The sequence below is a fragment of the Salvelinus fontinalis genome, chromosome 2, assembly GCF_029448725.1.
Source record: "Salvelinus fontinalis isolate EN_2023a chromosome 2, ASM2944872v1, whole genome shotgun sequence".
In the NCBI taxonomy this organism is placed as follows: domain Eukaryota; kingdom Metazoa; phylum Chordata; class Actinopteri; order Salmoniformes; family Salmonidae; genus Salvelinus; species Salvelinus fontinalis.
Window position 1 is genome coordinate 58,679,315 of NC_074666.1, and position 15,489 is coordinate 58,694,803.

Consider the following 15,489-nt stretch of genomic DNA (forward strand, 5'->3'; position numbering starts at 1 on the left):
CCTCTGAAATCTGAAATCGGAGTAGATAGCCAGAGCGAATTTACAAAAGCACCCGAATGTCCATTGAGAATGCACAATGTCTATACCATTTAGCTAAGCTGAGAATAACGGGAATAGTCAAGTCAATAAATGTTGGGTGGGTAGTTAGTTAGTTAGCCTATAGTTATTATACTGGAAAGTTTGATGTATAAGTAGCCAACTAATGTTAGGTAGCTAGCTAACGACATACCGGTATATACTGCTGTAATGATACGCTGTGTGGTTCGTAAGGACAGCGTAGCTAACAAATTGTCAGGCACTATAAGGTATAAGGTAACTTATTTTAAAAGTCATTACTTTATTACATTGCTCAACATTCTTAACATTTGTCATAATTAGTTAAAGTAATGAATTTGTATCCGCTCTCGTTGTACTTCAACTGCATATTTTCCACCATTTTCTTCAAATCTGGAAACGATGTGAAGCCATGCCCATTTCCTGAAGAATTGCATTATGGACCTTAAAGTATGGAAATAGTGTCCTCTACGTGTATACTTCATATTTTGTCGAATTTTGTACAACATCGGGGAACTTCTGGCATACTATATCCATACTATGACCAATAAGCATACTATAATACTCAACTGACATCACAAATAGTATGGTTACTGCGGTTAGTATGAGTATTCGAACACAGCTCTAGATTTTTTTTTTATGTGTATCACTTCGCTTTGACAACACTGACCTTGGCATTCATGCCATTAAAGCATTTTGAATTTGATTTCCCTGAGCCTCTAGCTAATGGAGACTCTTTCTCTCTCTCTAGCTTCTGTCTAATTATTTCAATCAGGCTGTTTAATTGAGGTGATTTGTCAGGGCTGGGCTGGCGGGACAGGAACAGGGAGTCAGTCTGTCTGATATACTGTATGCCCCAGTCAGTCACCGTGACTGTGTATGTTGAGGGCAATGGGGCTGGCAAAATTGGCCCTCAACTCATCTAGCGTATCTATCGCTGCTGACTCTCTGTTCTCTACTGTATGGACACACACACACTCGCACACACACACACACAATCCACACTCAGTTTAACATTAATTTAAACAGGTGTGTGTGTGTGTGTGTGTGTGTGTGTGTGTGTGTGTGTGTGTGTGTGTGTGTGTGTGTGTGTGTGTGTGTGTGTGTGTGTGTGTGTGTAAACAGGCCTTCAAGGCAGATACTTCAGGCACAACAGCACTAATTAACAGACAGAATCAGAGATGTGAAGTTTGGCTGCTAGTCCACTAATAGCCCCTGAAAAAAAACTCAATACATCACCATTTATGCACATTGATTTTGAGTTTAGAATAGATTTTTACCACTCTAATGCAACTAAAAAAGCAATCTTGCATCTGAGAGACCCAGAAAGGACAGATTTTGTTGTGTTACGGAACTGAATAAGGAATAATTCCCAGTAGCTATTGGTCTGTGAATAGGCTCTAGTTTACCATGAATACATTTAGATCGCCCTTTTTTAGAAAAGAGGTATACCCCTGCACATTGACTTGGCACCGGTACTCCTTGTATATAGCCTCGTTATTGTTATTTTATTTTGTTACCATTTCCCCCCCAAAAATCGTATTTTCCTGTTTCTTTCTTTATTTTTGACTCTGCATTGTTGGGAAAGGGCTCGACAGCATTTCACAGTAAAGTCTACACCTGTTGTATTCGGCGCACGTGACAAATAACATTTTGATTGATCTTTGTGTAACCGGTGTGAAATGGCTGGATAGTTTGCGGTGCGCGCTAGTGGCATTTCAATCAGTGATGTCACTCACTCTGAGACCTTGAAGTAGTTGTTTCTCTTGCTCTGCGAGAGTTGCGGTTTTTGTGGAGCGATAGGTAACGATGATTCAAAGTCGACTGTTGTTGATCTGTGTAGGGGGTTCCTGTTTCGATCCCATGTTGGGGCGAGGAGAGGGACAGAAGAAATACTGTTACATTTCTGTCTGAAATGAAGAGAGAAAATAGATAATCAAAATGCATAACCTCTGCAGAGAGGCCTGGAATCTCAAACAAACATCTTCTGGTCAGTAGATCCACAGGTATACTCTAGCCCCACAGCACATCAACCTCAACCCCGGTGTTGTTGTAAAACCACAGCCGTTACACGCACCGTTAAGCGTACGCCCACTGCCCATGGTTAGCCAATCCCCTCAGACCATCCCGCAGAGTAGACCAAACGGGGAGAATGGAGGTGTCTGACTTTAGGCTTGGCTGCGCCACAAAACCATGTGAGAGGAGTCCAGAGAGGGAGGAGACTGTCGTGTATATTCTAAACAGGGACACTTGATGTCAATCTTAAATGAATCAGTGTATAGTAACAGCAAGCTTGAGAGGTCACAGTCAAACTTAGATGCATAAAGTACCAGTCTGAAGTGAGCTCCACCAGGGCAGTCCCGTTAGTTCTCTTATATACTGCTTACACAGACAAGTTATATTTGCATGATTTAGCTTATTCGTCATTAATTCATCATTAAAGTTTGGTTCATGCATGTGACCGACCAATACCTCACAAGGCTTCTTCTCTCGAGACCTTGAAACGGAGATATCCTTTCATTCTCAAAACAAGGTTCTGTGCGTACTGCCAAATTGCAGATACTGATGGTGAGGATTCGTTCAATCAGAAATTGGTTATTAGAAAAGCACAAACATAACATTTTCCATCACAAAACGGTGGAGGAGGAGGAGCCAGGAGGGTGAGGAAGAGGAGACAAGGGGAGGAATAGGAGAAGAGAGGAGGAGGAGGCGGACATTACAGTACACTATAACTATCCGTTCCACAGAGCTCTTATAGCTTCGGGTTGTGAGTCTGACACCTTATTTATGTCTTTACACGAGCTGTCAGTAAACGGAGCGAGTGTCAAGCGTTAATATACCTCAGCCTGCTATCATCAGGACAGTGAAGTGTGAAGGAAGGAGAGCGCCTAAAGCCAAGCATTTTGTTTTGGTGTGTGAGAGCATTAGTGCACAATACGAGCCTATTCTATTTGAAGGCTTTTCACCTCTTTTTATAGCACTGTCAAGGCATGGTAGGGTAGAACACACTGTAGAACCCACACCCAGACATAGTATATATGTCTAGTGACTACAGTGATGCACACAAACACAGTAAAGTAACATTACGTATGGTGATGGGGCCGGCCTCATGCATGGAAAGATATAAATATAAAGTGAGTTGAGTTCTTTGCCACTCTGCTGTGTTTGTGATGTGGCTGACAAGCCCTGCTAGGCTGAGAAATTACTAGAGATTGCTATAGAGCAGGGAATGACTGGTGTGGTGTCACACACACACACACACACACACACACACACACACACACACACACACACACACACACACACACACACACACACACACACACACACACACACACACACACACACACAGAGATTAGAGTAGAGCAGGGAGTGACTAGTGGTGGTGTCACACTGGGCTGTCTCTGTTCTGTACTGTCAGACCCCCTAGACCACTACCTTAATCTCCTGTCCCTAGCCGCGGTACTGATAGCGCTGGGCAATTCTGGGATAAATGGACACAGCACCTACACAGCTTTCTGGTCTGGTTCAGACTACTGCTATTATTTTCACTATTTACTGGGATTGGTGCCGTGACTGACTGGCAATGAACAAAGAGAGTCTCTTTTACTGAGTGGGAATGTGTTTCAGCACCAACCACCAGTGGACAGCTCCCGCAGTGTGTTCAGTTCAGCAGCTTTTGAATGTGTTTCAGCACCGACCACCAGTGGACATCTCCCGCAGTGTGTTCAGTTCAGGAGCTTTTGCTACACCTACAGAGAAAGATAGTGCCATTGAAACAACTGATAGAGAGAGCATGTTGTAAAATGCTAAGTAGCAGATTGACAAATACTAAAATACAAGATATTGAACAACAGGAATCATACAGACGGTCGTCCTTCATTCCTTCCACAGCTCTCTCTGCATTTGACCTTGAGTTGTGTTCTAAATAGCTCCTCTGTGATGCTCGCTGAACAGTTTTCCTTCTCAGAGGCTGTGTGCTCTGTGTTCTTCTGGCAGTCCTCCAATAGAACTAACTGGCAGGGAGTCATGACTCCCATCCAGAACTGTACAATCTGTGTGTGGACATTGGAGCGGTTGTCAGTGGTAATGTCTGAACGGGTTTGTTACTTGTTTTCCACCCACATACAAATACAGTATATCTAGCACTGCATTAGTTAACTTGGCCACAAAACATACATTCAATAGGCAATTATCCCACTCAGGTTCTTCTAACATAAAGTATACGTATATACCACAGAGATCCTATTAAATTACTAATATGTCAATCTGAGTTTCACCACAGCAATCCTATTAAATTACTAATATGTCAATCTGAGTTTCACCACAGAGATCCTATTAAATTACTAATATGTCAATCTATGAGTTTTACCACAGAGATCCAATTAAATTACTAATATGTTAACCTGAGTTTCACCACAGAGATCCTATTAAATTACTAATATGTCAATCTGAGTTTCACCACAGAGATCCTATTAAATTACTAATATGTCAATCTATGAGTTTTACCACAGAGATCCTATTAAATTACTAATATGTCAATCTGAGTTTCACCACAGATATCCTATTAAATGCCTAATATGTCAATCTATGAGTTTCACCACAGAGATCCTATTAAATTACTAATATGTCAATCTGAGTTTCACCACCGAGATCCTATTAAATTACTATGAGTTTCACCCCCACATGATGGTGACCCACAGGATTCTAGCCAATGCTGATAACGTTGAGAAATTGGCTAACAGGATTGAGTGTATTGATGTGTTGTGTACCACTGCCGTTTCTAGTGAGATCCACCCCTAATTCTGCTGTCAGAATAAAACATGGCATGTAGAAAGGGGCATCAAGGAATGACTCTGGGGAATTGGTGATCTAGCAAAGTGAATCATCTGACACACGCGCACGCCACACGCACGCATGCCCACACACCGCCAATCATCTCTCTCTCACATGTGTGTACACACACAAACACAGGGGCCGGAAGGAAGGACTAGGGAGATTTTAAGTTGAGCTGGCACAGCAAATCACCTGCATTTCCTTTCCCAAGTTGTGTCGTGTATCAATTAAGCCATACTAAGGGAAACACATTCCACTACATATGGTTTCTGGCCAGCCATCTTATCCCCTTCTGGTCAAGCTGTACATTTATGCCCCCCGTTTGGAGATGACGTGGCGTTACACACGCACCAGCGCTCGTTGTGACAGATGGCGATAAGCCTTGCTGCTCTCTCTGATAGGACGGGAAACGTGTGATATTGAAAATGACTAGCCGTGTGTGTGTGTGATGCTGTTGCTGTCTGTGCCTGGCTATATTCTCCATCTCCTGTCTATACCATGTCTTAGTCACTAAGACTTAGTGGTTCCCATATTTTGCCTTCGCCATGACAGTTAGCCATCACTCCACCTCACTGCCTTGCAAATATATCTTTGAGTCCTGCCCTGTCTGCTCTGCTCCACCGAGTAAATCAACTGTGTGTGTGCGTGTGTGTGAGTGTGAGTGTGAGTGTGAGTGTGAGTGTGAGTGTGAGTGTGTGTGTGTGTGTGTGTGTGTGTGTGTGTGTGTGTGTGTGTGTGTGTGTGTGTGTGTGTGTGTGTGTGTGTGTGTTAATATCCTCATGGGTACCAGAAGTCCTCACAAGGATAGTAAAACAAGGTAAATTCTCGCTCGTGGGGGGCATTTCCCACATCCCCACGAGGACAAAAGCTATTTTAAGCTTACAGGTTAGGTTTAGGGTTAGGGAAAATAGGATTTTGAGTTGAAATCAATTTTAGGTCCCCTCAAGGATAGTTAAACATATTCTGTGTGCGTGCTTGCGTGTGGGCCTGCGACTGTGTGTGTCTCTGTGTGTGCCTTGAGTGTGTTGTTGGTCTACTCCCACTGAGTATGTGTTCTCTCCTGTAGGTACTCTGAGGAGGAGATCAGGCAGAAGGTCGGCACCTTCAGACAGATGCTGATGGAGAAAGAGGGGGTAATCACCAGAGAGGGAACACACACACGCCCACCGTAAGTCACACTCTCCTCCGTATCGCTCTGTTGCTCTCTCTTTCTCTCTTAATCTGTTTCTCTCTCTGTCTCTATTTCTGTCTCTCTCCCTCCTTTCAGGCTGTATCACAACCAGCCATGATTGGGAGTCCCATAGGGCGGCGCACAATTGACCCAGCGTCATCTGGGTTTGGCCGGTATAGGCCGTCATTTTAAATAATAATTTGTTCTTAACTGACTAGCCTAAAATAAAGGTTAAAATTTATATACAGTTGAAGTCGGAAGTTTACATACACTTAGGTTGGAGTCATTAAAACTCGTTTTTCAACCACTCTACAAATTTCTTGTTAACAAACTATAGTTTTGGCAAGTCGGTTAGGACATCTACTTTGTGCATGACACAAGTAATTTTTCCAACAATTGTTTACAGACAGATTATTTCACTTATAATTCACTGTTTCACAATTCCAGTGGGTCAGAAGTTTACATACACTCAGTTGACTGTGCCTTTAAACAGCTTGGAAAATTCCAGAAAATTATGTCATGGCTTTAGAAGCCTCTGGCTAATTGACATCATTTGAGTCAATTGAAGGTGTACCTGTGGATGTATTTCAAGGCCTACCTTCAAACTCAATGCCTCTTTGCTTGACATCATGGGAAAATCAAAAGAAAGACCTCAGAAAAAAATGGTAGACCTCCACAAGTCTGATTCATCCTTGAGAGCAATTTCCAAACGCCTGAAGGTACCACGTGCATCTGTACAAACAATAATACAAAAGTATAAACACAATGGGACCACGCAGCCGTCATACCGCTCAGGAAGGAGACGCGTTCTGTCTCCTGGAGATGAACGTACTTTGGTGCGAAAAGTGCAAATCAATCCCAGAACAACAGCAAAGGACCCTGTGAAGATGCTGGAGGAAACAGGTACAAAAGTATCTATATCCACAGTAAAACGAGTCCTATATCGACATAACCTGAAAGGCCGCTCAGCAAGGAAGAAGCCACTGCTCCAAAACCGCCATAAAAAAGCCTGACTACGGTTTGCAACTGCACATGGGGACAAAGATTGTACTTTTTGGAGAAATGTCCTCTGGTCTGATGAAACAAAAATAGAACTGTTTGGCCATAATGACCATCGTTATGTTTGGAGGAAAAAGGGGGAGACTTGCAAGCCGAAGAACACCATTCCAACCGTGAAGCATGGGGGTGGCAGCATCATGTTGTGGGGGGGATTTGCTGCAGGAGGGACTGGTGCTCTTCACAACATAGATGGCATCATGAGGAAAGAAAATGATGTGGATATATTGAAGCAACATCTCAAGACATAAGTCAGGAAGTTAAAGCTTGGTTGCAAATGGGTCTTCCAAATGGACAATGACCACAAGCATACTTCCAAAGTTGTGGCAAAATGGCTTAAGGACAACAAAGTCAAGGTATTGGAGTGGCAATCACAAAGCCCTGACCTCAATCCTATGGAACACATTGTGGGCAGAACTGAAAAAGCGTGTGCGAGCAAGGAGGCCTACAAACCTGACTCATTTACACCAGCTCTGTCAGGAGGAATGGTCCAAAATCCACCCAACTTATTGTGGGAATCTTGTGGAAGGTTACCCGAAACGTTTGACTCAAGTTAACTTCTTATGGCTGCAAGCCCGACGTCGGTACACTTATGACAACAGCCAGCTCAAGTGCAGGGCGCGAAATTCAATTTTTTTAAATTTTAAATATTTAACTTTCACACATTAACAAGTCCAATACAGCATATGAAAGGTACACATCTTGTGAATCCAGCCAACATGTCCGATTTTTAAAATGTTTTACAGCGAAAACACCACGTATATTTATGTTAGCTCACCACCAAATACAAAAAGGACAGACATTTTTCACAGCACAGGTAGCCTGCACAAAGCCAACCAACCTAACTAACCAAGAACCAACCAAACTAACCAACAAACAACTTCATCAGATGACAGTCTTATAACATGTTATTCAATAAATCTATGTTTTGTTCGAAAAATGTGCATATTTCAGGTATAAATCATAGTTTACATTGCAGCTACAATCAGAAATTGCACCGAAAGCAGACAGAATAATTACAGACACCAATGCCAAATAACTAAATACTCATCATAAAACATTTCTGAAAAATACATAGTGTACAGCAATTGAAAGACAGGCATCTTGTGATTCCAGACAATATTTCCGATTTATCAAGTGTTTTACAGCGAAAACACAATATAGCGTTATATTAGCTTACCACAATAGCCAAAAACACAAGCAATTTCCCAGTAGCAAAAGTAAGCGATCGTAACAAACAAGCAAAAGATATATAATTTTTGACTAACCTTGATTTTCTTCCTCAGATGACAGTCCTATAACATCAGGTTATACATACACTTATGTTTTGTTCGAAAATGTGCATATTTAGAGCTGAAATCAATGGTTACACATTGTGCTAACTTAGCTACTTTTTCCCACTACGTCCGTATTTTTCCTGACACTTTTTCTGACACACATATTCTGACCAAATAGCTATTCATAAACATAACAAAAAAATACATGTTGTATAGGAAATGATAGATCCATTAGTTCTTAATGAAATCGCAGTGTTAGAATTCTACAAATAACTTCATTACGATATGCAGCTTCGGTATAGCTAGAGTACCCAAACGTTGGCCGCCCACGACTAGTTCACATGTACGACAGATATATGAAATAGCATCATAAAATGTTTCTTACTTTTGCTGATCTTTCATCAGAATGTTGGACAATGTGTCCTTTGTCCAGAACAATCGTTGTTTGGATTTAGAACGGCAACTTTCCCTCTTGATTTAGCACGCGCACTAGCCAAGTGGCACGGATCTCTCCATCGTCAACAAAGTCAGAGAACGGAACACGGCAAAACTATCGAAAAAATTTCAATAATCTGATTAAACTATATTGAAAAAACATACTTTACGATGATATGGTCACATGTATCAAATAAAATCAAAGCCGGAGATAGTAGTCGTCCATAACGGCAGCTAAACAGAAGGCAATCCCACTGTCCACCTCGCGCTCCCGAGAGTACCGGAAATGAGGGACACGTCATACAAAGAGCCTGTATTCCACTTCAGACCAAGATAAACACGAAATTTCTTCTCTCACAGCCTCTTGACATCCAGGGGAAGGTCTATGAAGTGCACGTAGACTCTTACGTATCATGCCCATTTATAGGCAGGAAGAAGAACATAGCCTTGATTTCAGACTTTCCACTTCCTGGTCAGGAAGTTTGTGCCAAATGAGTTCTGTTTGACTCACAGATATAATTCAAATGGTTTTAGAAACTAGAGAGTGTTTTCTATCCAATAGTAATAATAATATGCATATTGTACGAGCAAGAATTGAGTACGAGGCCGTTTGAAATGGGCACCTTTAATCAGAGCTTTTCAATACTGCCCCTGCAGCCATAAAAAGTTAAACCATTTAAAGGCAATGCTACCAAATACGAATTGAGTGTATGTAAAGTTCTGACCCACTGGGAATGTGATGAAATAAATAAAAGCTGAAATTAGTCATTCTCTCTACTATTATTCTGGCATTTCAGTCTTAAAATCAAGTGGTGATCCTAACTGACCTAAGACAGGGAATTTTTACTAGGAATAAATGTCAGTAATTGTGAAAAACTGAGTTTAAATGTATTTGGCTAAGATGTATGTAAACTTCCGACTTCAACTGTATATATATATATATATACTGTATATATACAGTGGGGCAAAAAAGTATTTAGTCAGCCACCAATTGTGCAAGTTCTCCCACTTAAAAAGATGAGAGAGGCTTGTAATTTTCATCATAGGTACACTTCAACTATGACAGACAAAATGAGAAAAAAAATCCAGAAACTCACATTGTAGGATTTTTAATTAATTAATTTGCAAATTATGGTGGAAAATAAGTATTTGGTCACCTACAAACAAGCAAGATTTCTGGCTCTCACAGACCTGTAACTTCTTCTTTAAGAGGCTCCTCTGTCCTCCACTCGTTACCTGTATTAATGGCACCTGTTTGAACTTGTTATCAGTATAAAAGACAGCTGTCCACAACCTCAAACAGTCACACTCCAAACTCCACTATGGCCAAGACCAAAGAGCTGTCAAAGGACACCAGAAACAAAATTGTAGACCTGCACCAGGCCGGGAAGACTGAATCTGCAATAGTTAAGCAGCTTGGTTTGAAGAAATCAACTGTGGGAGCAATTATTAGGAAATGGAAGACATACAAGACCACTGATAATCTCCCTCGATCTGGGGCTCCACGCAAGATCTCACCCCGTGGGGTCAAAATGATCACAAGAACGGTGAGCAAAAATCCCAGAACCACACGGGGGGACCTAGTGAATGACCTGCAGAGAGCTGGGACCAAAGTAACAAAGCCTACCATCAGTAACACACTACGCCGCCAGGGACTCAAATCCTGCAGTGCCAGACGTGTCCCCCTGCTTAAGCCAGTACATGTCCAGGCCCGTCTGAAGTTTGCTAGAGAGCATTTGGATGATCCAGAAGAAGATTGCGAGAATGTCATATGGTCAGATGAAACCAAAATAGAACTTTTTGGTAAAAACTCAACTCGTAGTGTTTGGAGGACAAAGAATGCTGAGTTGCATCCAAAGAACACCATACCTACTGTGAAGCATGGGGGTGGAAACATCATGCTTTGGGGCTGTTTTTCTGCAAAGGACCAGGAGGACTGATCCGTGTAAAGGAAAGAATGAATGGGGCCATGTATCGTGAGATTTTGAGTGAAAACCTCCTTCCATCAGTAAGGGCATTGAAGATGAAATGTGGCTGGGTCTTTCAGCATGACAATGATCCCAAACACACCGCCCGGGCAACGAAGGAGTGGCTTTTTAAGAAGCATTTCAAGGTCCTGGAGTGGCCTAGCCAGTCTCCAGATCTCAACCCCATAGAAAATCTTTGGAGGGAGTTGAAAGTCCGTGTTGCCCAGCAACAGCCCCAAAACATCACTGCTCTGAGATCTGCATGAAGGAATGGGCCAAAATACCAGCAACAGTGTGTGAAAACCTTGTGAAGACTTACAGAAAATGTTTGCCCTCTGTCATTGCCAACAAAGGGTATATAACAAAGTATTGAGATAAACTTTTGTTATTGACCAAATACTTATTTTCCACCATAATTTGCAAATAAATTCATTAAAAATCCTACAATGTGATGTTCTGCTTTTTTTTTTCTCATTTTGTCTGTCATAGTTGAAGTGTACCTATAATGAAAATTACAGGCCTCTCTCATCTTTTTAAGTGGGAGAACTTGCACAATTGGTGGCTGACTAAATACTTTTTTGCCCCACTGTACATACTGTATATAATATATATAATTCACACATGCTAACCCACTTCATATCGCTACGTGTATTTTCAGTAAAAAATTTCCCTCTGCCCCTTCCCTATGCCCCAAACATCAATTGAAATAGAATATGGGCATAGCCAGAAGGTTATCACTGAGCACCCTTCCTATTTTATAGGCTTATCAGATCAGGTTCTCCAGTCCTGTCGTCCCATCTCAGAGCTAATGATGTGGAATGTTTCTGATGCCCCGTATCATCACAGAGGGCTGACTAATGACTGTCTCTCTCTGGCATGCATTGTCACCTTGGCTGTGACCTGACGTTTGCCTATGCATCAATTCTGAAAGAGAGATTGAGAGAGAGAGAGAGAGAGAGAGAGAGAGAGAGATGAATTTGGCCCTGTTCCTGAGGCATAGACATAATTCTCCCTTCTGCGGCATTCAGAGCTCAGGAAAGCCTTGGTGTGGAAAATTGAGACAGGAGGGTAGCAATTAGCAAAAGAGTTTGCTCCTTTGAGCCAAGTTTACTGACTCTCACTGTTTCTCACACACACAGACGCACATTTTAGTCATTTAGCAGAAGCTCTTATCCGGAGCGACTTACAGTAGTGAGTGCGTACATTTTCATATTTGTTCGTACTGATCCCCTGTGAGAATCAAACCCACAACCCTGGCGTTGCAAGTGCCATGCTCTACCAACTGAGCCACACAGGACCGAAGCACACACACACATTTTGAATTAGTGTCTTGGAGACTTTATAACTTCCTCCTGTTGTTTCCATGGGGATAAGGAGCAGCAGGGTGCAGTAGTAGCAGTTTGCTTGTCTGTTGTTTCATGCAGGACCATCAGAATGCTACTGCTCCCATAGGCAATAATGTCTGCTCTGTATTGACCAATCATGATCAGACCTCAGCAAAAAGCCTTCCTCATTAGTGATTCTGACCAGGAAGAACACGCACAGATTCTGCAGAACATGCAATAACCACCACCATGTGACAGTCTTTATCCCTACTGCCAAGTGTTCCTCGTATTTCAGTTCCACCATGCTCCTCCATTGATTTCAGCCTGAGCTCAGGGGATGGTAGGATACGAACATTTCTCTCTCTCTCTCTCTTTCTTTCTCTCTCTCTCTCTCTCTCTCTCTCTCTCTCTCTCTCTCTCTCTCTCTCTCTCTCTCTGCTTGTGTCTGTCTGTTTTGTATGTAATTTGCAAAATCTATGTAGGCTGAATTCTAATATACTCTTATATACGTATGTTTGTCATATTTTTGCTGTTGTAAAGAGAATAGGAAATGCAGATTATTTTGGTGTTGGGCAAGGCTATGTATGTCTGTGCACATGGAAGTCAGTGATTTATCTTTACTGTAGGTTAATGAGGTAATACAAATGTGATGTGACTGCAATGTGACAAATTATTAGGCCCTTAGTTGACTAAAATGGCCCACAGACAATAACTAGATGAAATCATTAATCAAATGACAAAAATGTGACTAAGACCTAATACTATTTTAGTCAAATAACTAAGACTAGACAAAAAACTAAAGGAGTGCCAAAATTCACATTGCTTCAGAGACCCTAAAATGGTTCCCCTATGGCAGGGGTGTCAAACTCCAAGGAGGGCAGAGTGTCTGTGGGTTTTTGGGGTTTCCTTTCAATTAAGACCTACACAAACACGTGAGGGGAGTTGCAACAATTTCAACGATTTTACGGAGTTACAGTTCATATATGGAAACCAGTCAATTTAAATAAATTCATCAGGCCCTAATCTATGGATTTTACATGACTGGGCAGGGGTGCAGCCAGTCTGGGCTGGGCTAGCGTGGTTACACTGGGTCTGCGGTTGGGAGGCCAGTTGGACGTACTGCCAAATTTGCTAAAACGACGTTGGAGGCAGCTTATGGTAGAGAAATTAACATTAAATTCTCTGGCAACAGCTCTGGTGGACATTGCTACAGTCAGCATGCCAATTGCACGCTCCCTCAACTTGAGACATCTGTGGCATTGTGTTGTGTGACAAAACGGCACATTTTATTGTACCCAGCACAAGGTCAGGTGGAGGGACTATTTTGGCAAAGGAGAAATGCTCATTAACAGAGATGGAAAGCTTTTTGTGTGTATGGAACATTTCTTTTATTTCAGCAAATTGTTTTATTTCACCTTTATTTAACCAGGTAGGCCAGTTGAGAACAAGTTCTCATTTACAACTGCGACCAGGCCAAGATAAAGCAAAGCAGTGCGATAAAAAACAACAACACAGAGTTACACATAAACAAACGTACAGTCAATAACACAATATAAAAGAAAAATAGAAAAATCTATGTACAGTGTGTGCAAATGTAGAGGTAGGCAATAAATAGGCCATAGAGGCGAAATAATTACAATTTAGCATTATTACTGGAGTGACAGATGTGCAGATGATGACGTGCACGTAGATATACTAGGGTGCAAAAGAGCAAGAGGGTAAGTAATAATATGGGGACGAGGTAGTTGGGTGTGCTATTTACAGATTGGCAGGTACAGTGATCGGTAAGCTGCTCTAACTGCTGATGCTTAAAGTTAGAGAGGGAGATATAAGACTCCAGCTTCAGAGATTTTTGCAATTCATTCCAGTCAGAACTGGAAGGAAAGGCGGCCAAAGTAAGTGTTGGCTTTGGGGATGACCAGTGCAATATACCTGCTGGAGCGCATGCTACGGGTGGATGTTGCGATCGGTAGGATAGTCAGTTTTATGGTTGTATGTTTGGCAGCATGAGTGAAGGGGGCTTTGTTGCGAAATAGGAAGCCGATTCTAGATTTTATTTTGGATTGGAGAGGCTTAATGTGACTCTGGAAGGAGAGTTTACAGTCTAACCAGACACCTAGGTATTTGTAGTTGTCCACATATTCTAGGTCAGAACCGTCCAGAGTAGTGTTGCTAGTCGGGCGGGAGGGTGCGGGCAGCAATCGGTTGAAGAGCATGCACTTAGTTTTACTAGCATCAAAAGCAGTTGGAGGCCACGGAAGGAGTGTTGTATGGCGTTGAAGCTCGTTTGGAGGTTTGTTAGCACATCACCAGAGGAACAGAGGAGTAGGATAAGAGTACGGCTAAAGGCTAAAAGAACTGGTCGTCTAGTGCATTCGGAACAGAGAGTAAAAGGAACAGATTTCTGAAGAATAGATTCAAGGCATAATGTACACACAATGATGTTATGGTAGGATGTGAGTACAGTGGAGGTAAGCCTAGGCATTGAGTGACGATGAGAGAGGTTTTGCCTCTAGAGGCACCATTTAAGCCAGGTGAGGTCACTGCATGTGTGGGGGGTGGAACAAAGGGGCTAGCTAAGACATATTGAGCAGGGCTGGAGACTCTACAGTGAAATAAGACAAAAATGACTAACCAAAACAGCAATAGACAAGGCATATTGACATTAGGGAAAGGCATGTGTGATCAAAGTGATCAAAGGGTCCAGTGAGTAGCTAGGCGAGCTGGAGGCACGGCGATTCAGACTGCTAGCAGGCTAGCAGATGGACCTCAGGAGGACGTCGCAACGGGAGAGCCTGTTGAAACCCCCTCAGACGGTTACGTCGGCAGACCAGTCTTGATGGATCGGCGGGGCTCCGTGTTGGCAGCAAAGGGTACAAGCCAATTGGCAAAAGAGGTATTGAAGCCCAGGAATTGTCTGAAGGTTCTCTTCGCCTAGCCGGGAGATGGGCCTTGCTCGAGGCTAGCACCAGGCTAACTGGTGCTTGCTTCGGGACAGAGACGTTAGACAGGAGTAGCAACTCGGATAGCAGCTAGATAGCTGCAATGATCCGGAGTAAAGGTAGCTTGTGGTAGGAGCTTGTGGTAGGAATCCGGAGATGTGGTAGAGAAAAGCAGTCCGATATGCTCTGGGTTGAAATCGCGCTGTGCAGACTGGCAGGAATTGACCGGGCTGAGGCTGGCAGATGTCCGAATTAACGGTGATGACCGCTAGCAGTGGCTAACTGACTACTAGCTAGTAGCTAGTTAGCTGGCAATCTTCTGAAGGGGGTTCCGGTACTAAAGTATAAACAAATAGCAGGTACATACCACATTGGGTGAGGCGGGTTGCAGGAGAGTATGATTAGTCCGTAGATGGAAATTGAGAT

General features: G+C 42.5%; 1 protein-coding gene across 2 annotated transcripts in view; it reads left to right on the forward strand.

Moving 5' to 3' along the window:
- The window catches only part of LOC129822118 (serine/arginine repetitive matrix protein 3-like), a 156,984-nt gene that overhangs the window by 110,973 nt on the left and 30,522 nt on the right, over positions 1-15,489 (forward strand). For both annotated transcript variants that reach the window (XM_055880081.1, XM_055880090.1), the window contains exon 3: positions 5,957-6,058. In XM_055880081.1, the coding sequence (XP_055736056.1) occupies positions 5,957-6,058 (102 nt within the window). The remainder of the gene's footprint in view (positions 1-5,956; positions 6,059-15,489) is intronic.